Source organism: Chanos chanos, chromosome 1 (genome assembly GCF_902362185.1).
Source record: "Chanos chanos chromosome 1, fChaCha1.1, whole genome shotgun sequence".
Classification (NCBI taxonomy): Eukaryota; Metazoa; Chordata; class Actinopteri; order Gonorynchiformes; family Chanidae; genus Chanos; species Chanos chanos.
The window spans coordinates 27707506-27729775 of NC_044495.1; the positions used below are offsets into that span (position 1 = coordinate 27707506).

The 22270-nt window shown below is 40.5% G+C and overlaps 2 protein-coding genes across 2 annotated transcripts; both read left to right on the forward strand.

The window, feature by feature from the left end:
- The first annotated feature begins 996 nt into the window (after positions 1 to 996).
- Positions 997 to 8860, forward strand: pnpla3 (patatin-like phospholipase domain containing 3). The gene is made up of 9 exons (XM_030770313.1): positions 997 to 1402; positions 2614 to 2846; positions 3061 to 3126; positions 4679 to 4888; positions 6015 to 6075; positions 6164 to 6364; positions 6549 to 6681; positions 7329 to 7436; positions 7727 to 8860. Exons 1-9 carry the CDS (start codon positions 1216 to 1218, stop codon positions 7959 to 7961), a joined length of 1434 nt encoding a protein of 477 aa, XP_030626173.1. The 5' UTR covers positions 997 to 1215; the 3' UTR covers positions 7962 to 8860.
- A 1822-nt stretch (positions 8861 to 10682) lies between these two features.
- Positions 10683 to 20300, forward strand: ttll12 (tubulin tyrosine ligase-like family, member 12). The gene is made up of 14 exons (XM_030774155.1): positions 10683 to 10846; positions 11053 to 11219; positions 11514 to 11712; positions 12783 to 12942; positions 13408 to 13545; positions 13628 to 13700; positions 14181 to 14297; positions 14737 to 14931; positions 15686 to 15797; positions 17048 to 17199; positions 17938 to 18019; positions 18255 to 18323; positions 18656 to 18794; positions 19942 to 20300. Exons 1-14 carry the CDS (start codon positions 10712 to 10714, stop codon positions 20091 to 20093), a joined length of 1890 nt encoding a protein of 629 aa, XP_030630015.1. The 5' UTR covers positions 10683 to 10711; the 3' UTR covers positions 20094 to 20300.
- The last annotated feature ends 1970 nt before the right edge of the window (positions 20301 to 22270 follow it).

Here is a 22270-nt window from a genome sequence, read left to right on the forward strand (position 1 = left end):
CAAACTAAGTGTTATATTTTTAATGTTGAGAAAGACGCATTTGGTCCTCGGTCAGCACTGAATGTTTGACGAAGACGAGCTAGTTAGCAAGCTGCTTGACCTTCAGCCAATCACGTTGTGTAGAAGTGATGTAATGGGATTCTCTCGATGCTGCGCGGCTGTATGATGCTGATACGGTCTTGAGGCAGCATCAGCACCAGTCCACGGGGCGGCTCCCAGAGCCAGTGCTGCTATCAGCCAAAGATTTGTGTTAGGTAATAAGTGCGTCTATCGATTGTGTTCATTTGCTTGTTTGCTTATTTGTTTTCAGTCAAGTTGACACTTGATATCACATACAGTCGTCGTGATGTGTGTATGTGCAAGAACCAGTAGCTAAATAACAATAACAATATTTAAACCACCTCAGCATAAAATATCACTTTATCCTACATATTAAACACATCTTACGCATTACCAAAAAATAATATGACATATTTCTAAAAATAATAAATCGTTACGTGTATATCTTTGAGTAGCCTACGCTGACACTTATCTAAGCCTGTGTCCAAACATCTTAACTGAATTATCTGCATAATGTATAGGCTGGTCTCTGAATGTACAATATGTACTCTGGATAACATATTAGAAATATTATTCATCATTTTTTTGTTCTACATAGAATACAAATGAAGAAACACTGAGCGTGGACCCTCAGGACCAAACCTAAGTAGTTTTTGTAGAAATTGTACGCATGGTTACACAGTTGCAGACTGTTAAGAACTGGTTCCTTTAAATAATGGGTTAAGCCACTTTTTCAGGCCGGTCGGAACACCACAAAGTAGCCGTCTTAATGCCAAGTGGCCTAATGTGCATGCGAAGTCTAATATAGGCTGGTACAAACTATGCCTTCGGGTTGGTTGGTTGAGATCCCGTGTCTTGCTTGCACCTCTTGCTTTATCAGCCAAATCGAATGGGTGGAGACTACAGAGGAAAACTTGCCAGGAACACTGGCCACACTCACACGCGACACGATCAGGAGACACCCAGGGACAGATTACACTGTGAACAAACTGAGTCAGAAAACAGCACAGAGTCTCGAAGACTTGCTCCTCCGAATGTGTTGTGTTAGTCCGGAATCGGGCGATGAAAAGAGTTTATCGCTGCTGTCGATCGCGTTTAGATTGAACTGTAACAACCAGCACCTTCCTCTCTGTAACAATTCGTTTACTTGCCGAGATGTTTGATTTAAAGGGAGGCTGGAATCTCTCTTTCGCTGGCTGTGGGTTTTTGGGGATCTACCACGTTGGCGTAGCCAGCTGTTTGCTGGAACAAGCCCCATATCTCATTCACAAAGCCACCAGGATCTATGGGGCCTCGGCCGGAGCGCTGACTGCGTCGATGCTTACCAGTCAAGCATCCCTAGGTAGGTTAGATCGTCGGGTCTTAAGAAGATTTCTGTGGGCTCTGGTTCAAAAGAAAACTGTAAAGAGACTTGTTTTGACTTTAAGTCACATGTGATTTTAAGTGTTTTGCCTATTATAATAGTCATTTGTGGTGACAAATCGATTGCAGAGTCGCAGGATGCTTGATGTATTTTTAATTGAATGAATATTAAACTTAAAAATCTGAAAGATGCATATCTCCTCAATGTAGACCTATACTGAACCGAACTCTTCCTGTACAATGGTAAACTACTCATACATGTATCCGCCGACTTCTGTGGAGAGGAGAAGTTTTAGGACAGTCGGTGTATGGTATTGTGATGTTTGGCGAAGATGATTTGTTGATCGGCTTTGTCAAATACAGTAAGAGTGGATGGTAACAGAAGTGAAAATAATTTTGATTAATTTCAGGTCAGGTAAGAATTCACGTTTAGGCAAATGGAGGCGGAATATTTATTTACCTTCACTTTTGTTTAATATGTAACTTTTTAACTTTTATTGATTTAGTGCAGTTATTAACCTTTGCTGTTGTCTAATCAAACGCTATCTGTAGCGTGCAATTGATATTTCTTATCAAGAGGCCATACTTATCGAATGCTTGTTCATCATTCAGAAAAAACATAGCAACCTCTGGATAATCCTTGTGTGTGTGTGTGTGTGTGTGTGTGTGTGTGTGTGTGTGTGTGTGTGTCATACTTAAGGGCTCCGAGTGTATATTTTGGGGTTCAGCATGCATTCCCTCCTGTATCTTTGCTGACGTGACAGCCACTCCATCACAATTGAATAAGATAATCACTACAACAACTATTTGTTCTCTGTCATAAACTCGCTTTGTCTCATCATGCTACATATAATCACAGTTTTTTCATTACATATGTTAGTTATTCCATAAACACCTCTCAAACTCCAGATATCAAACAGGAAGTTTATATGCTCACTTCTTCAGTCCCAGAAACTTTGTACTTCTCTATTCTCTGTCTCTTTCTACTTAATTTAAAATATTATGTGTTGTTTGCTGGCTGTATTGTCTCTCTTTTGTGCTTACTGTCTGTAGTTGTTGTTGTTGTTGTTTAAGTCCTGGCTGTGTTCACTGTGTTCTTTCCATGTTGTTTTTACTGTTTCCTCTATCTTGTGTTGACTCTGAATCTCCCATGTTTCACTGACTATGTCCTTTCTGTTCTGTCTCTGAAAGAGAAATGCTGTAAGGACGTCATTGAGCTTACTAAGGAAGCGCGGAAGCGTAACCTGGGACCACTTCACCCCTCCTTTAATTTGGTCAAGGTGTTGCGCACTGGTCTCCAGCGGGACTTGCCACAAAATGCACATACGCTGGCCTCAGGCCGACTGTGTGTCTCACTCACAAGAGTGTCTGACGGGGAGAATGTCCTGGTGTCAGACTTTGACTCCAAGGATGAACTCATCCAGGTGAGATCATCTTATCACTTTCAAAACAGTTTCCTTTATAATTACTCTGAGATGTAGACATGGGTTGTTAGAGCTGTGGTTGCATCATAATCATGTAAGATTATGAGCGCAATAAAATTGCACTATGAGCTTTATCTGGAATCAGTCATTTTAAACTCTCTTCTGTTGCTCTTTCTCTTTCTCTTTCTCTCTCTCTCTGCCCCCTTTCTCTCAGGCACTGATCTGTAGTTGTTTCATCCCTGTTTACTGTGGTCTGATCCCACCGGCATTCCGTGGTGTGGTAAGTGTCAAAGGTCATAATTGAAAGGATATTGTTTTGATGTGTGAGGCAATGCACAGTGTTACATTCAGGATTGCTGCCTTCTGTTACTTGGCACGGCACTGAAATGTTTTACTCGCTAATCTCATGGCATATTTAGGGCACTGAGTCCAGATTGCTCTCACTTTTGGTCAGGAATAGAGTCACTGGGGCATTTTTAACAACCACACTTGTTGTAAACAATTTAGATCAAAGAAAAAATCAGAAAAAAATCCTGATATGTTTTCTTATATGTGGATGCAAAGTGTAATGGGGCACTCTGTAAGGGCTGTGTAACTAGTGGTTTGTGTTAGCACTTCCCCCTCCCCCACTGACAGTGTCTGCTCTGTACATTGTGTACCATATATCAGAGCATGCTTGAACAAGGCCAAGGTTTCTTTATGACACAAATGGAGAGATAGAGCGACTCAATGTATAAAAATAGCTTTTAGTTCAACCACAACCCACCAGGACAGGAATAGATTTCATCTTTATGTTACTGGTTCTAAATAGTGTTTGTTGGCTTATTTAATGTAATTAAGAGTTAGACATAATTAGTGGGCATCAGGAATGAGCTCTTTTTTAGTTGATTTAGTTTTCTCGGCTTAATTTAAGTGAGTTATAAATGAGTTTAATGTAACATCTCCTCAAATGATTCCAAGTTGATTATCAAATTAATTTTATATCTGCTACCATGAAAAGATCTGCACAGTGTTTGATATCCCTTTGTAATAAGGAAGTAAAGTTGAAATGATTGTGTTTGTGCGTTTTGACGGTGAAGTTGACCTATAAAAGAACAAGTAAGGCCATATCACGTCATTATGTAAGAGTGGAGGACCAATCCACTTGCTCTGCAAGAATGAAACTCTGAATGGGCCTATTGGAAATTTGGACTCTAGCCATATTGTAGGTAACTTTAGGGCATATTCCTGTTGCTTTCCAGACCTTGTGTGGTGCTGTGTTGTGTGATAGTTAATGTATATTCTACAGGAGTTTGTTTTGTGAGTTTCTGAAAGATAGCCCAGTCTAAGTGTCTTTATATTTCAGAATGAAGATGAGTTGTGTGTGGAGTGGGAAGTCACAAGTTGTGTGTGTGTGTGTGTGTGTGTGTGTGCGTATTAGAGAGTGAGAAGAAAATGCCTTAGTTGTTTTCCAGATTTAGTTTGGCTCTCACAGGACACAGAGAACCAACTGTGTTTGTTCTGAGAAATGTAAGAATTCCTGATGTTTTCAGCCTAACATTTGTTCTCCCCTACTGCACTATGGACACAGCTATTTGAGCTCAGACAGCAATTGTCATATTTAATTTCTTAAATAGCTAGGAAATGATTTATGAAATGGGGAATGAATGGGTCTTTCTAGTCTTTCCTCTCCCTTTGGCTCAATGTTTCTCCTTTTTGTGCATTTGCCTCTGAACCATTTTATGAGTGTGAACACCAGTCACTTAAGATATACACTTAAAAAAAGACTTGAGATTGATTAAACATGTTAATGTCTTTTTTTCTGTCTTCCCTTCATTTCTCCCTCTGTTTAGCGGTATGTGGATGGAGGAATTAGTGACAACCTGCCCCAGTCGGAGTTGAAGAACACTATTACCATTTCTCCATTCTCAGGAGAAAGTGACATCTGTCCCAAAGACAACTCCACCAGTTTCCATGAGCTGCGATTCACCAACACCAGCATTCAGGTTAACCTGGGCAATATGTATCGGCTCAGCAAAGCCCTCTTTCCACCAGAACCCAAGGTAGGAATGCTTTACACAGACACGTGCACTAATAGAGATTAATGTTTACTTACCTCCAAGCTGTCCATTTCCCCTTTTAGATTAAACTTAATCAGCATATGGCGACACTGCTGCCAGTAGCTGTGGAAAGAAGACTTATTAGTCCCATCCTTCAGATTAAAGTCATTCTGATCATATGTTTTGCCAGACCAGGCATAAATACATATGGACAAGTTTTTGTTGTAATTCAGAATGAAGGTCCACAGCATTGTGTGTAGTCTTGTCTAGAGCTTCAAAATTGTTTGCAAATGTCAAACTCACGGACCGCTCCCAGAGTCCTTCCCCCTCAGTGTGAATGTGCAGTTATGCGACGTACATCTATGCGACCCTGACCTGACCCACTGTGGGGTTGCCTAAGGCATTTACAAACAAGCACAGAATGTTCTCTGAGATCTTTGTTCTGTTCTTTGAAAACAGCAGCATCTTCATGTTACAGTAATTATAGTCTTTGTGATATGTACATACTTCATACCTGCCTGTCCAGTGCCTTAGTATCTGTGCAGTTGCACCACTGATTATGATGTCCAGCTTTGCAAACCATGTTAAATACTCAAATCCAACCACATAAATGACATCTACCCTCTTTTTCTGATCTCCAGACCTTATTTTACATTTCACCCTCAAACAGTCAATGCTCCAACAACAATATCCGAAACCACACTAATGCAAAAACCTGCAAATCACACAGGTCTCCAGGACCAGCCACCCTCCGTGCATCATCTTAGTAAAAAAGCTAGTGTGATTGGTTTTTCCTGGTGCACACAGTTTACACATACTAACACATAAGCATACTTAGCAATACGCAGTAAACCTGGCCCTTAGTATGTATATGTGATTTCATGGTATGGAATGTGTGGCATGCAGGATCAAAATGTACATGAGTGAAACATGTGAAGGGTCTTGTTATAGGAGGGGAGTAATGTTGTATTCAGTTGCAGCCACCACTGGTTTCAGATGACTGCTTTTTTTCTTTTTTCTTTTTTACATATTATGCACATTACCGTATGTGTATGTATTTTTCAGTTGTTTGTAAACATGTGTACATATGTGTGTATTTATTTATTTATTTTTACTGTGTATTGGGCAGATCATGGCTGAGATGTGTCAGAGTGGCTATAAAGATGCTCTTCGTTTTCTCCAAGATAACAGTAAGTCTTCCAGCTAGTACATGTACATAGATATTATAGCAAATACAATAGTTACCATTATGATAGCTGATGATTATATCATCCCCAGATTTGCTAAGGCTGGAATCCCCATCAGCTGACCTGGCCCTAACTGAAGTCATACCTACCTGCTGCTGCCCAAGTGTACAAAAACCTGCTGTCACAGAATCAACCAAAGAATGGGTACTTCGAAGGTTCCGCCTTATGAGAAAGCGCCACTGGTGGTTGGATGAGCAGGTGGTGGACAACCTGCCTATGCCCATTAAGAAAGGTCAGTGTTCACTGTGCTGTAGAGGTGCTGGAGAAAACAGGGGAAAGTAGACTGAAGTCTGGAGAACACAAAGACAGGGTCTTCTCCTCTTTTCTCAGCTATTAACTGTCCTAACATTTTCTAGCAAAATCAGCAGTCCATTTTGTGAATGCATGAGTGAGATGTGTTTGTGTTTGTTTGACAGTGTTCTGTGAGGCCTGTAGAGAGAGACACGGTTTACTGGCCCAGATGACAGGTCTGCTCCCAGTCCGAGTGGCCTCATACATGCTGATGCCCTACACACTGCCTGTGGAATCAGCCTACTCAGCTGCACAAAGGTCCGATATGCCCACCAGTCTTCCCATTAACTCACCATTTCTCCTGTTCATTTAATGCCATTACTCATGCAGAAAATACAGAAAACCCATAAGTGCCTCCCTCATCAAAAATACTTCTGTGTTTAGTTGTTCGTACTACAGGATAGAGCATAACAATTCATTGTCGGAAATCCATTTTGAGGGGAAATGTGGTGGTTCTGTTTGTTGTTGGTTGAAGACGTGTTTAAGGACTGATATCAATGAGCATCAGTAGTCAATGCAGTCTGACGGTATTATTTTCTTTATTTGTTTTTGGTGTCTGAAAGGCAGAGAACAGAGTTTATCACTTGTTGCCTTGAACAGTGGCACCTCCTGCTGGCGCTCTGAATTCTGTTTACTGCTCTGTGTCATTTCCATTAGTTTTAAATGGTTTTAAATGGTGGAGGCAGTGTGGCTCTTCTGAAGATCAGCACCTGTTTACTTTTACTTAGACTTTTAGAATTCAGCATTGTGTTTATCCTCATAAAAACTACAATACACAGTCACTACATTCGGAGAGAAAAACTCTGTGAGCTGTATGTATTGGAGGCTAAGGTATATTTTTACACTTGTGTGGTACAGAGGGACTGTGGGCAATGAGAGCATTTGTGCGATGGTGTGTTTGGCAGGTTTGTGGAGTGGATCCCTGAAGTGCCTGCTGATGTACGCTGGCTCTTTGGGATGGCAGGAGACATGTACAGGCATGGCTGGAGAGGAGCTGCTGGAGAAAGAGACAGGTGAGAGATAACCGTTGGCTGAAAGAGTAGAGCTTTGTTTGATCCTTTGCTGGATCACCACACTTATTTTATTTCTAACTTTAGTCTGTTGTTGTTGTGTTACTTTATTCTGATGCTGTGTTACTTTATTCTTGTTGTTGTCTTACTTTATTCTTGTTGCCGTGTTATCTTGTTACTGTTGATGTCTTGTTAGATGATGATGTTGTTTGTTCATTTGTTTGTTTGTTTGTTTGCTTTGGTTTGTGTTTATGTGTGTCTGCATGCATGTGTACTTATTTGTTGTTTGGTAGTGTCCCCATGCGGAGATGTGTGAGTGTTCCACCATCTCTAGAGACTCAGACATCCATCAAGACACATGATGAACATCTACCATTTTCTGCTGTCAGTCTCCGTGGTTACAGCTGGGACTTTCCAGACGTCCCTCATGAGCCTCTCTCCACATCATCGGCCAGCAGCTCACGTAGCCCTAGTCCTGCCCCCAAACAGATCTGTTTTTTTGCTGGTTCAGAGGACAATGACAGCTAAATGTACCTATATGTGCAACAGTGCCGTAAGACTGCTTGACAACTGGACAATTGGTTAGTATCTTGGACATGTCGCAAGCATCCTGTGACATACAGGAACATCCAGAGTTTACTTGAATCTGGGAAACTAGAGCTGTTGCTATGGAAATGGTTAGAACTCGTGCCTGTTTAGCACTCCACTACTACTGACTTTCTGGAGCCTTAATGTATTTCACTGAACCAAAGATGTGTGTTCAAGATTTTACCAAGTTGCTGCTCTATTAGAAATGGTATCACTAACTCATGGACTTGGGGCACAGTTTTATTTTGGCTCGAGGATATCCCTTAGCATCAGGATAAACCAAGAAATAGGCAATGTGAAAAGCTTATTATTGTACTACTCTTGTTGCAGTATGTGGAGTGCTCTATTGCAGTATTTACCATATCCCCCTCACTAAGTGCTCTTAAAACAGACAATAAAAGATCTTATAATTACATTAGAATCTTTTATATCAGGTTTTATTAATACAGATTCATTTGGTGCAGTACATCAGTGGCTGAAAAAGGTTGAAACATTTATGTATCTAGAATACATATGGTATGATACCGTATTTGTTGTTCGTATCACTTAAGGTTCTTCATAAATAAAAATAGGAGGGATGTTGTATGTTCAATATGTTTACCTCATGGTTATATGCCCTGTTGTCAGTTTGGCATGTACAATATGCATATACGTGAATATATGCACAAGTCTTAAATGTTAGAATAATTACCCTTTAACCCACTGATATATGTTTATATGTACATTCATTCAATAATAACAGTAATACCTCTAAAATTTCGGTTATAGTACCCATTCAAAATAAAACATTTTTGAGGTCTAACACAACTTTTAAATGTAACTGTGTATGTTCATACTGTGTGTTTTCAAAGTATTTCAACAATGTATGAAACAAAAGCTAGAAGAAAAAAGAAATAATAGCAGTCTGTAAAAAGAGAGTCTTTCGGGAAGATTTCTATGTTTTTTTTTTCTTTTCTCTCAGATAGAGTCCCTGTTTTTCCCAGTTCATACAGTTGGACTTGTGAAACAGACACATCTGCCTCGTTTGTGTTTTGTTGGTTTCTTCTTTATTTAAAAAAAAACAAAAACAAAAAAAACACAAAGTGCTTAAAATCCTCATGGACACTGTGCAATAAAATTGTTTATAACAGAGACACTGTGCAATAAATGTGCGTTTTGACAATGTTTCCCTTTTTCTTTCCTTGTGAAAGAACTGTGTTTCTGGAGACAAATCTGAATAAAGAAAAAGGTCCACATCCATCTGTAAATGTTGTGCCATTTTTTTTTGGGGGGGGGGGGGCAGAACTGGAGTCATATGAATGGAGGACATATTTAACATACAGATGTGACAGAGAGGGAGTGCAGGGGCGAGAGAGGGAGGTCGTCAGCAGTAAGCCCTTTTAAACCTTTGCGGATTGCCAAGTTTTACACAAAATGCTGAAGAGGTTATCTCTGGTTATCTCTCACCTGTCTCTTTCTCCAACAGCTCCTCTCCAGCCATGCCTGTACATGTCTCCTGCCATCCCAAAGTCTGAAGAAGTCATCTCTTCTTTACCTTTAGTTTTCATGTGGGTTGGATGTATCAGAGCAATCTGAATACATTTACGGCTATTAACGTGTATTGATTTATCAGTTAATGGATTAGAAACTGTCAGAGAAATAATATGCTCCCTTAAGATAATCATTGTAGCAATCATGAAAAACAATGTAACAATAATGTATTCATTATTATAGGGGTGAATCAATGTAATCATTTATATTGAAAGTTATAACTATACAATCTTTTGTATTACAAGAAATATCAAGTTCTCCGTGTTCAAAAAGAAGAGGCCTGTGAGGCTCTTTAGGGGCTGCATGAGATAAGGAAGGAGCCTTTGCCAGAGTGTTGTAGTCATTAACAACGCATGTAGATGGCGAAACGTTCAAGGTTTCATGGTACGTCTTATTCCACTAATGAGCAGGGCAGTAAATATTGGTGACAACTTATGCTAGGTGTAAAGGGAAAATCAGAAAAAATGAGGTAATGCAGAGTCGACGGGGGATTCTGTGAGGCTGGGCGGGCAGAGGCGCCCCACCACAAAGAGATGAAGCAATATGTATCCTTTTTTGGGGAATTGATAAGAATATGTATAAGAATCGGTGCTTTGTGAGGATTGCTTCAGCCACTCCTGGGACCGGCTCCATTTGTATACTGCATCAGACTCTGAAGACTTTGATTATTTATTTTGAAAGTAAGTGAACAGTGTTAGAATCTTAGCCATATCTGGCCCAGGCTGAGAATTTTCACCCAAAAAACAAAGGATGAAAAGTGAATGAAAAGTCCATTGAAACTATATTTGTTATTTTTTATTCGGTGTCGTAATAATTGAATACATTTTTTTCCTGTTAGCTTAAAAGTGCCCAAAAGACTCTCAGGGAGCGTGTACTAAAGTTGTGGGAAGCTTCCTCAGCTAAGAGCTGAAATAAACAAAATATAATCTCTTCTATATAGTTTGTTCTATTATTCATTCCTTTGTTTATTCATTTATTAGAATATTGTAAATAAAGAATTTGACCCATTATAAAGACTAGCCATTAGAACTAATCCTCGTTAGTAAGGAGGAAACCTGCTACCCCTTTAAGAATATTTCCCATAATGCATCGTGGCAGTTGCGTGCTTCCTAGCGTTGGTGCACACGTGAATACAGAAGCTTCAGGTTATTTAGGTAGACATGCAGAATGGTAATACAAACGACGTGGAGGATGAGGATTATAAACTCTTCGTCCACGTACATTCTCCTGCTTTAAGGGCATCCAGGATACCCCCAATATACTGGAGGAGTCTGTATTACAAACTCGCCAATGAGGTACGAGTGTTGCTATGTCCCTGTATGCGCAGTGAATGAGATGTCATCTGTCAAGTGAAGAGTTCCTAACAACAATGTTGCGAATATTAAGTGCTCACCTTGCTTGTCGAAAACTGATGGAAAAAAATAGATCGTAGTTTGTCTCGCCAGCCATATTCAACTCAGTGTTGTGAGTGAACTGATTTTATGTTTTGCTCTCTCGGTAGATATTTGATGCTGGCGAAGTGTTTGGGATTATGCGAGTGGAACCGGATGAGGAGGACCAGGCACAGGAGAATGAAGAAGGGCGGCGGAGCTCGAACCCCGGCGGAGAGGATTCCTATCAAGTAATTGTCACCCGGGAGAGTGGGGTGCAGGCGGCAGATCCGACCAGGTGAGGGCGGCAGTGGCCTAGTTTAGTGCGGTTTGGAGAGCAGAATATGACACTGTACTGCTTCTCATCCTACTTGTGTCACCCTCTCTCCTCCTCTTAGTAAAGTATGCACTGAAACGTGTAAATGTCTTTACCACATTTCAGTAAAGAGCATGATAAAGGTTTTACAGTCATCATTAGATTCCCAGTGAGTGCTTTCAGATTGATTCCCCCTCTCTCTCTCTTCTCCCTCTCTCTTTCTCTCTCTCTCTCTTTGTTTATCTGTGTGTGCATGTATGTGTGTGTGTATGGTAGCATATATCTAATAGACCATGCCTGGACATATCGAGTCGAGTGTGCCAGGCAGCAGTTGTTGGAGGTACCGGGACTGTTTGTCCGCATGGCTGACCTGATGGGGCTGCCCTTCCATGGAGAGGTCCCGGATCCGGATATCCTGGAGCTGGTGTTAGACAACATGTGGAAATTCAATCAGACCTACCAGCTTTCACAGGGGGTATGGCCTTCTCATACACATACACGCACGTACGCACGCACACACACACACACACACACACACTGTTACCACTACACCACACATAACTGAAATTCACAGGCTTTTCTGTGGAGAGATTGTTGCATTGCAGTACAAGTTGTAGTAGAGTGTGCATGTGGCTGTCACTTACAGAGGGAAAGGTGTCTTGACAGTATTGTAGAAGACATTGTTCTGATAGAGAGTTAACCTCTTTCTTTATCCACAATAATTATTCATATTACTTTTGACAGTTTTGGTAAGCCAGTCCCAGCACAAAGAAATTATGATCAAACGTGAGCAATGAATTGACCAAGCAAGGAGCAATAATCAGTTCAAGTACTGTTAGTGAGAACGATAGTCAGCTTTGGATGAGACCAAATCTCCCTCATGGAGAATTGTGGTCTGTATTATACAGTGGATAAATTTCATTAATGTGTGCCTGTGTTTTGTACAGTCTGCAGGAGAGAAGGTTCCTGTGTTGTATATCATGGATAAATGCCGCTAATGTGTGTGTGTGTGTGTGTGTGTTGGGGGGGGGGGGGGTACAGTCTGCAGGACTACAGGTTTCTGTGTTGTGTATCATGGATAAATGCCACTAATTTGTGTGTGCATGTACGGTGCAGTCTGCAGAGGAGAAGGTTCCTGTATGGTATATCATGCATAAATGCCATTAATGTGTGAGTGTGTATGTGTGTGTGTGCGGTGCAGTCTGCAGAGGAGAAGGTTGCTGTATGGTATATCATGGATAAATGCCATTAATGTGTGAGTGTGTATGTGTGTGTGTGCGGTGCAGTCTGCAGAGGGGAAGGTTCCTGTTTGGTATATCATAGATAAATGCCATTAATGTGTGAGTGTGTATGTGTGTGTGTGTGTGCGGTGCAGTCTGCAGAGGAGAAGGTTCCTGTTTGGTATATCATGGATAAATGCCATTAATGTGTGAGTGTGTATGTGTGTGTGTGTGGTGCAGTCTGCAGAGGAGAAGGTTCCTGTTTGGTATATCATGGATAAATGCCATTAATGTGCGAGTGTGTATGTGTGTGTGTGCGGTGCAGTCTGCAGAGGAGAAGGTTCCTGTTTGGTATATCATGGATGAGTTTGGTTCCCGTGTGCAGCACTCCTCTCAGCCCACGTGCTGTGTAGCTCCTCTCTTCTACACTCCTCAACAGATTGCCTTCTCAGTGCTGTGGCCTCTACAGGACCTGGAGAATGGAGGTACACACACTACCATATAGATAACAGGTGCTGGCAACAGAAAGTTTTGTGTGTGACCAGTCAGTTAAAGGTGTAGAGACGGTCTAATTTCTGGAAAGTTCAGTGTATATGGAGCCAGCAGAGTAAACAAAAGTAGATACAAGAAAGTGACAATGGGTGGTTTGTTCAGTGTGTCGTCATCAGTTAAAACTAGTGTTTCCCCTGTCTCCTGGCAGCTACGGTTGTTAGAGGTTTATTTTGACATGAACCATGAAGACAAGGCTAAAAGTAATGAAGTATGCTGATTACAGAAGAAGGGTACTGTTGTGATTACAACTGATGTGGATAACATGGTAAATACTGTGGAGTTGGAAAAGTGTCAATGATTCCAGTGCTTACTCTTACTCACTGGCATAATGTGAGGAGCTAAATTTTACTAGACATATTTGTTCAGAATTCATTTCAAATCTCCTTCCTCCTCTCCAGATGAAGTTACACGTGATTATGCCTATGGGGAAACTGATCCCCTGCTAAGAAAATGCCGTCTGTTGCCATGGATACCAGATAGTCTGGAGGCAGTGAGTGATGACACTACAGAGGTGTCTGACCTTTACTATGAGGTGAGTGTTAAAAATCATATTTTTCTTTTTCACATGCCTGCCTGAAGGTCCTCGCATTTGGCTTAATCTTTTTTCCCTCCAGACAGTTTTGAAGGAAAACAAGGAGGAACTTCCATTAGATATCCAGGCTCACAGTGTTTCTGAGGGCAGGGTTCTGAAGTGAGTGATGTCTTTTACCCACACACACACACACGCACACACAATTTGGCATACTGTGGCTGCTCGGCTGTAACAGGACTATTTTATTACAGAGCAGTAATAAGCTTCATTGTTCAGTCTGACCACCAAAGTATCAGTACCTCAGTACCTCATAATATAATTATAAATGACATAGAGCATGTAAGATGCATGAGAGTAAATTGTGTTAAATATTTCTACTACATCTATGAGAGAAACCTGAAACCTAAAAAAACAGGTGTCTGTTTATTATTATGATATAGCTGAGTTATCTTTAAAGTGTATATATCTTTTCAAGCAGATTTGCTGTGACTACAGCATTGTTAAGAGGAATACCCGTAACTACCACTAACTACTCACTTCACAGCAGACATTCTCTCTCTCTCTCTCTCTCTCTATCTCTCTCTCTATCTCTCTGTCTCTATCTTTGTGTGTGTGGGGGCATGTGTGTGTGTGAGACAGAGTGTACACAGAGATGAAGCAAGTTTTGGAGAATTTAAAGCACCCACGTTTTGTGCTAACTGAGACTGAGGAGGATGCTGACATTTTGTGGATGTTCAACCATGTCCGGGATTATCGGTACAAATACACACACACACACACACACACACACACAGACTGCTCTACTCCGGTGAGGAAGCATGTCTAGCCTCACAGTTGTCTGATTGCCAGGATTATCTCTCATTTTAAGAAGTTCGTGTGGCTCATTTGGTGTCTAGATGTCTGATATTCACCACGGCTGTTTCCTGGGGGTGTTTACTCCTTAGTAAAACCACAGATATCACATCTATATCAGAAGCCTTTCTGTCGTGCAGCAAAATTTAGAAAGATGTCTTTTAATTTATTGCACAGTAACAACAGAAAAGACACTACATCATAACTAATTAGTACAAGCATGAATATTTATGACTGTAAGTGTTTAAGATGCTCGATAAGCTTATGAATACAGACAGTGCAGGAATTGAGCTCTCTGCACACACTGCATCACTCACTTATGAACTGATTGATTTGTCTGTAGGAGACTGAGCGAGGAGCGACCTCGGGTTGTGCTAAACCAGTTCCCATGCGAGTACGTCATCACTACGAAGGACCTCTTGGCCTCTGTGGCACGGAGAGCCAGGGGAGCTCAGGGGGCTCAGTGGCTCCCCAAGACCTTTAACCTACAGACAGAGCTTCCCCAGTTCATTAAGCATTACCTGCAGAACCAGGAGAGGTAAGCTGCTCACAGGAGGGTGTGTAGTAGACTCGTTAAAAGGTTCTGCTGTGTCGAGTAGCCAGCAATTAGAAAAAGCCATGCTGTCACTGTCCCCTCTGATCTCCTTGTTTTAAATAACAGCACTGTACCCATTAGGTTACAGTTATTAACTTTTTAATGTAAGTTGATGAGCTTCCAAACTGTGACATTCTCTGTTGTTTTGTGTTAAATTGTTATGTGTAAAAATGTTGAAAATATGAAATAGCAATCCATATGTCAAAATATGAAGCAACCGTTATTCTGTTTTGTTTTAATCAAACGGTAAGATCTTAAATATGCTGATTAGAGAGAGTGTGAATGGTTTTGTGTTGTGGTGGAGAGTGTTTTATCATACACTCTGGTTTTCTGAGAAAGTTGAGGTTGAATTTGTGTTTCCTGAAGGCTAGGTTTTTTGATGATTATGTTTTCTGAAAGAGTAGGGTTGCTGTGGTTTAATCAGGGGATGACATGAGATTACAGAGAGAGCTGTGTTTGTTCTCGAAAAAGCACATGCCCAAGTGAGAGATTCCTCAAAAACCAGTCAAAAAGTTTAGTCAAAATTAAGATCATTAACCCCTCACAGTAATTTCAGTTAGCATTCTCTGCACTTTAGTAAAATTCACAGGAACACATAAAGAGCAAGTATTTTTGTAAGTGTCAGATAATATATGCTCATTAAAGGTCTCTGTGAGAAATTGCTCAGAATTTGTGTTGACTCTAATTTTACTCTCAGGGGGGAAGACAACCATTGGATCTGTAAGCCCTGGAATCTGGCCCGTGGCCTAGATACACACATCACCAACAGCCTTAACTACATCATCAGACAGAGAGAGAGCACCCCAAAGGTATACACACTGGCACACTACAAGAACAGCTTGACAGGCACAGCACGCTAAAATTACAAACACACCTCAAATCGCCCTTAACTAAGAGCAGAGTGCCAAAATGAAAGGTCATTATATATTTGCCTCACAGGGTTTTTTTTTTCTCTCTCTCACACAAACAGATGTACAGTACCAGCCTCTAGAATGAAAACGTCCGCTGCTCCTGTCAGAATCGTAGCCACAGTGTAGGGAAATGTAAAGATGGAGAGACAAAGGGAAGTGACAAAGGGAGAAAAGCACATCCCCACACAGGGTGATAGATAAACCATGAGCTCAACAAAACCAGCATTAACACCCACAAAAGGTGTCTGATTCCACACACACACTGATTTGAGATTTGTGTGGATATTTTGAAGTCGTCAGCTGAATGACTAAAAGGCTGTATGGTTGTATGGTGAATGAGAGCTGAGAGCATTTTGTCAGATTAACATTGCTCAGCTGTCCTGGGTCTTGTTTCCTGGCAACTGTTGATCATGGATGTTAATAGCGCTTCCCAAGAGAAATTTTAAAAAATGTCTAATTTATTCTCCACAGTTTGTCAAAACAACACTTAAGAGTGCAGGTACAGGACTTAAGTGTACCCCAGGTGTTGCTGTCTGTTTGAAAACTGCTGAAAAGTTTGATGAATTAGGAAATTCCATATAAACCTGTGGTTCTATTGCCATTTGCTAGTCTACTGTACTCACAGTACTTTAACCACCAAAATACTGTAAGGTTCTACACCATACTGAAGCCTCTCATAAAAGTTACCTGTTATGAAATAGACCTACCTGGATTTGAAATACTTCAGTTGGTTGGTTAGTTCTGGCCAGTCAGGAACTGCAATGTGATAATGGAATGACAGCTTTGTATGGATCTAATAGCCTAACTAACAAAATATTCGTAAGCTATGACATTTAGTCAAATATGGAGATTTCTAAACAAAATTTTCTAAAAGATTAGCAAACAATATACATTATTTCTACTTGTAAGCCTCATATTTTAGGAAGAACGTACCTAGTGTTTTCAATCTGTCATCAAAGTTATGTCACTTATTACAGAGTTTGCATAAATTTCACGATGCTTGTGTGTGTTCCAGGTGGTGTGTACGTAGACTCAGTGCTGTTGTGTATTTGTAAGTTCCAGGGGGTGTGTAAGAACTTAAATGCTATTGTCTGTCTTTGCGTGTGTGTGTGTGTGTGTGTGTGTGTGTGTGTGTGTGTGTGTTCCAGGTGGTGTGTAAGTACTTGGAGGACCCAGTGTTGTTTAACAGAGAGGAAGTTGGCCTGGTGAAGTTTGACATTCGCTACATGCTTCTACTGCGCTCTGTGAAGCCTCTGCGTCTCTACACATACAACGTGTTTTGGCTCCGTTTTGCCAACCAGTGAGACACCACACTCACATTTCTGTAACTTTGTCTCAGTACAGTATCTCTCTCTCTGAATAGCACATTTTCTTTCTGTCTGTTTTTGTCTCTTTCACCCTGTGCATTTCTGTCAGCCCGTCTGTCGTTTTCTCTCTCTCTCTGTCTTGCTCTCCATCTGCATCATTCTTCTTAGATGGTTGATCAGTGTAGTGATCTTTTTGGATCACATTTATACTCTTTCTGTCTAAAGACGGACATTTGTTGAAGATGTCTGTGATGTTACATGGTGTGATGTAATCTGACCTCCTCTCTAATGTTTAATACCTGTTAACCTTATACCTGTTATCTAACCCTGTTACTGGTCTGCATCTGTACTCAGCCTTTTCCCGTTCTTTTAGGCCCAACTACACACTATACATGGGTTAAACTTTTTGACTCCTCAAATAGAACTGCTTGGACTTGGAGTGATCTTCTCAATTTAAGTGTAACAAAATGAACCTAACCCAGCATTAACATAATGTATTATTACATGAGCGAACAAAATGACCCGTATTTTTTAGTGTAGCGGTGCTGTTGTTAATGTTGTTGGGTAATTTCCTTGTCTTTTGTCTGTAAATAGTGAGAAAAGTGTAAGTACAAGACTGGGCCTAGCAAAGACACTTTGTCCTTCTTTGTAAATGTTGTTATGACGACGTCGGCCTGTTACATCTATAAATATTTTACATGTCTGTCTCTCACCTTCCCTCACTCCCCCAGGCCTTTCTCTCTGGATCACTTTGATGACTATCAGAAACACTTTACAGTTATGAACTATGCTGAAGGGGTGCAGCTGAAGCAGGTGAGAGATCAACCACACACACACACACACACACACACACACACGCACGCACGCACACACTCACATAGGGCTCTGTGTGGAACATAGGACATCTTGTTCAGACTCAAAGAGCTTGAGCTCAAACATCTGATTAGATAACGTGGAGAATGGGAAAAAAACGTCTCTTCACAGAGTCACTGTGTCACACCCTGTCTGTCTGTCTGTCTGTCTGTGTGTCTCTCCATAATTGACTTAGATTCATTATGATGAATTCATCCCCATGTTTGAGAGGCAGTACCCTCAGTATCCATGGAAACAGGTTGAGGTAAGGCCATCCATCCTAATCCCACAATACTTTCCCTTACTGCAATAAACATGATTTTGGGATGCTGCAGAAGACATGGCTTAATACTTCTTATGTTTGTGTGTTTCCTTGATTAAATATTATTTTAGCTGTATCTGGTCACAGGCTCTGAATGTATATGACGTGTATGTACACCTCAGACAACATAAAGCTTTAGTATGTTTTAGATGCAGATTCCTCTTATATGTCATTCTTCAACTGCCTGTCTGTCTGCATATGCATGTGCCTGTGTGCTTGTGTGCACATGTATACACGTGTGTGTGTGTGTGTGTGTGTGTGTGTGTGTAACACAGGGGGAGATCTTTAAGGCCTTTGCTGAGCTTTTCCAGGCAGCCTCATCCCGACCAGCTCCCTACGGCATCTGTGCTTACCCCTCCTCCAGAGCCATCTATGCCATAGACCTCATGTTGAAATGGGGACATTCAGCCGGGGGTATGATGTATAAAACATTCTACACAAACATTCCAGTCTGTACACACACATTGTGGACTTGGGCGAAACACCTTTTGGAATAATTAACTTGTTCCATTTAGAAAGAATTTTCCCTTTTTTCTTTTTCATCATATCTGACAGGATTCGATAAGAGACTCACATGAGGTTGTGTGTAGGATTACTGCAGTGTTTTCCGTGCTGGTGTGATTGAGTCATTCTTCTGGTTCAAAAGTCTGTCTAATTCAGGAGGGGTAACGCCCATTAACATACACAGAGGAGACACAGATAGTTCTAAGACACCCTTTCTTAACAGTACAGCACAGATGTTTTCAAATCATAGCTGTTATACTAATAAATTGAATGTGCTGTTGTCTTATTTCTTGACAGCATGACAAACATCTTGACAAACATGACAGCACGATATTCAGCTTTTGAGAATACGGGGATGCCCATCCATCTGCCAGATAGAATAGTCAGTACACAATCCCATATGCACCTGTTAATGTATGTTCATACAGATATCAGAGGTTTTACAGTGATTAGTTTTATCTCATTTTCTCCTGCCAGTGGGCGGATCTAAATATCACCAGAATGACTTCAAAATGAGTTCATGTTCACAGTTGAGTAGTATGACACAAAGCAAAGGAAATGTGTGTTAGCCTCACTCACTGGCGTGTGAGGGGGAAATTATGTGTTTACAGGTCCTAAGAGGTGAAAAGGGAAGAGGGGGTTAGTCAGAACACTAGTGGTGACAAGCGTGTGTGTTTATTAAAAAAACACACAAAAACGTTTGTGTGTTTGTTTCGATCATTTAATTAAGTCAAATGGAGAACACTTAAAGGTTAGCAAGAGGATGAGTGAGCATTCACATGCACTGTTTAGTACCAGGTAACAACAAGACCCCAACCTCAAGGGCTATACGCTATTGTACTGTCGTACGTCCTCAACATAACTACCACCACCGCTGTCAATAATACATCAGTGAGCCCATGCTTTGCTACATTCATAAAATAGAGGTATTCACGAAGTTTTTCATCTCATGTGTTTTTATTATCAATCAGGAAATGGGCTCAAAGTAGTATATATATATATATATATATCATATGATATCAGAGTGTTCACTGTCCTCTGCTCCACTTCTTTCCAGGTGATCGTGTGATGCAGCCCCAAATCCTGGAGGTGAACTTTAACCCAGACTGTGCTCGTGCCTGTCGTTACCACCCCAGCTTCTATGACCACATCTTCCAGACGCTGTTCCTAGACCAGGCCAATGACTGCCCTGTCACTCGCGTTGTGTGACCGTCATGTGTTTGACTCCCTGTCACTCTCAAAGCAGACATCTCCAGACCAATGCACCGGCTGGCATAGGCTTTTTCTGTTTCTCTACAGTTCTATGTATAAACATCTAAATAGTTTTGGTGTTTTTGTCATTGAGAGAATTCTTATTGAACCATCTCAAAGTGCTATTGACGGAAAACTTAAAAAGTAAGAATTAAAATTTATACTTCAGCTTGAACATGTTATATTTTTTATCTTAATTATGTAACCTGCCAAGAAATTCAAATGGATGAATGATATTCTAGCCAATAAAACTGGAACTGCCACATCACCCCTGAAATTATAGAATGATTTAAAGAGCGGGAGAGGTGATGCAATAGTCTATTCAGCAGTAAATTTATTCAAGCTACAGTTAGAAACTGGTCATCAGTGGAGCACTTGGCCTCCAACAACAGTATTACTGTATTTTCTCCCCTTAAACACTGTTTCTGATTAAGAGGGTAGTTATCCCTAAGATCAGTCCAATGAACCATCCAACAACAATAGTCATACTGTCAGCAAAACTAACACAAGCCGCAGCAACTACGCAACTAAGAGGAGAATTCCATCTGGAATCAGAATATACTGGATAATGAACAAATAAAGCAATGGGCAGGAGGGTGTGGCCTGCTGGTTGGTAAGGCTCTTTTATTATTGGCATGTCATTGTTTAAGTATTAGGTCTAATAGAATACAATGAGTCTGTAATACTGTGAATTTCAGATGAATACTAAGTAGAGGGAAAATTAGAGCTAGACAGTTATGCCAATAAGAGGACAGATGTTCAAACAGGTCATCAGTTTAAAACGTCCAGTATATGTGCCATATCTTAATTGGCATTAGTCATACATAACTGAATGTCATGTTATTATACAATGTCTGGTTTTGAAGGCTCACTCAACAACAGTGTTGATACCATGCAGAGTCACCACTAGATGGTGATGTTAAGAAATGGGTTTGAAGACAACCGCAACTGAATGTATCAGTTATATATACAGTTATATAATTAGTGTTTTTGACCAGTTGTGTTCATTTGGTGTCAGTCAAAATGACTCTAGGTAGAAAAAAAGTGACTCCCGAGTCAGTACGAAATCGCTTTCCACAATAAAATACCAAAGCAACAGCAGCAACAATGGAATTCCCATAGGTGGCTGTTCTCTTTTATTGGTCAATGCTTGAATTGCAGTTTCTTCAAAGAGTTTGCAGGATATGGAAAAAGTTTTTTTTAAAAAATCATGCCCCAAAATTTTCCACATACTTCCATTTGCAGAATGTTCTGAAATTCAAACTTCCTGAAGACCTGCGGCTCTTGATGTCAGAATGCCCTTACTATTCTTCAAGAAGACTGGCTCAAGTAATATATAGAGAGATAAATCAACACACTCCTTCTTTACAACACACTCCTTTATTTATCTCCACCCTTTTCCCTCCCACCCATAGTCTCACATTTCTCTAAACTCTCTTCTTGTTCTATTTCTCTTACTGCTACAAAACTGTCAGCCATCCCCTTTTCAAAACCGCTCATCCATCACAGTTATCTACCAAACATCCCAGCATTCACAAAAAAATATTACTACAGTCATTCCCATCTCTATAATTACAGAGCAACTGTCACCCTTTTTGCTGTAGTTCAGTGTGTCTTTTCATTCCTCCATCCATCCCCCTTAAACCTCTTTTTCTTTCTTTCCCTCTATTCATGTTGTAACCTTATTTAAACTTTTTTGTGAGAGGTGGGGTAACAGACTTTGAAAAATACCTGAAGATTTTATACTGTATGTTCAAACTGTTCAGCTCTATTCTAGGCTCTTGGAAAGTCTTGGAAAGCCTCTTCTTCTTGTGTCATGTAATTCAGGGCAAAACCAGATGCTCCCATGTCATGAGTATGTGCTAGTGATGGGAGAGTAGTTCTTTTCTTCGTCTGTTAAAATTTTTATAAATAGCCTACTTCATGGTCTTCAAGCTTTTCAAATTAGATATCAAGCGGTCATGAAGTGACCACATTTTTAAAATTATATCTAGTTTCTTTTGAACTGATGTCAAACAATCATTTTGATATCCTAGATAACCATTTAAAATTTCAAAAGCACCATGTTTGGGCACTGTGTGTGTGTATACATGTGAATTACATTTAAGACAAAAGCTTGATATCAGTTTTCAAAA

Excerpts from the sequence above, each read along its gene's own strand:
- pnpla3 (XM_030770313.1), top strand. The coding sequence starts at position 1,216 with ATGTTTGATTTAAAGGGAGGCTGGAATCTCTCTTTCGCTGGCTGTGGG. Across the intron at positions 3,127-4,678 it reads CACCGGCATTCCGTGGTGTG|CGGTATGTGGATGGAGGAAT; the intron begins GTAAGTGTCAAA and ends CCCTCTGTTTAG. Across the intron at positions 4,889-6,014 it reads TCTTTCCACCAGAACCCAAG|ATCATGGCTGAGATGTGTCA; the intron begins GTAGGAATGCTT and ends TGTATTGGGCAG.
- ttll12 (XM_030774155.1), top strand. The coding sequence starts at position 10,712 with ATGCAGAATGGTAATACAAACGACGTGGAGGATGAGGATTATAAACTC. Across the intron at positions 12,943-13,407 it reads ACAGGACCTGGAGAATGGAG|ATGAAGTTACACGTGATTAT; the intron begins GTACACACACTA and ends CCTCCTCTCCAG. Across the intron at positions 17,200-17,937 it reads TGGCTCCGTTTTGCCAACCA|GCCTTTCTCTCTGGATCACT; the intron begins GTGAGACACCAC and ends TCACTCCCCCAG.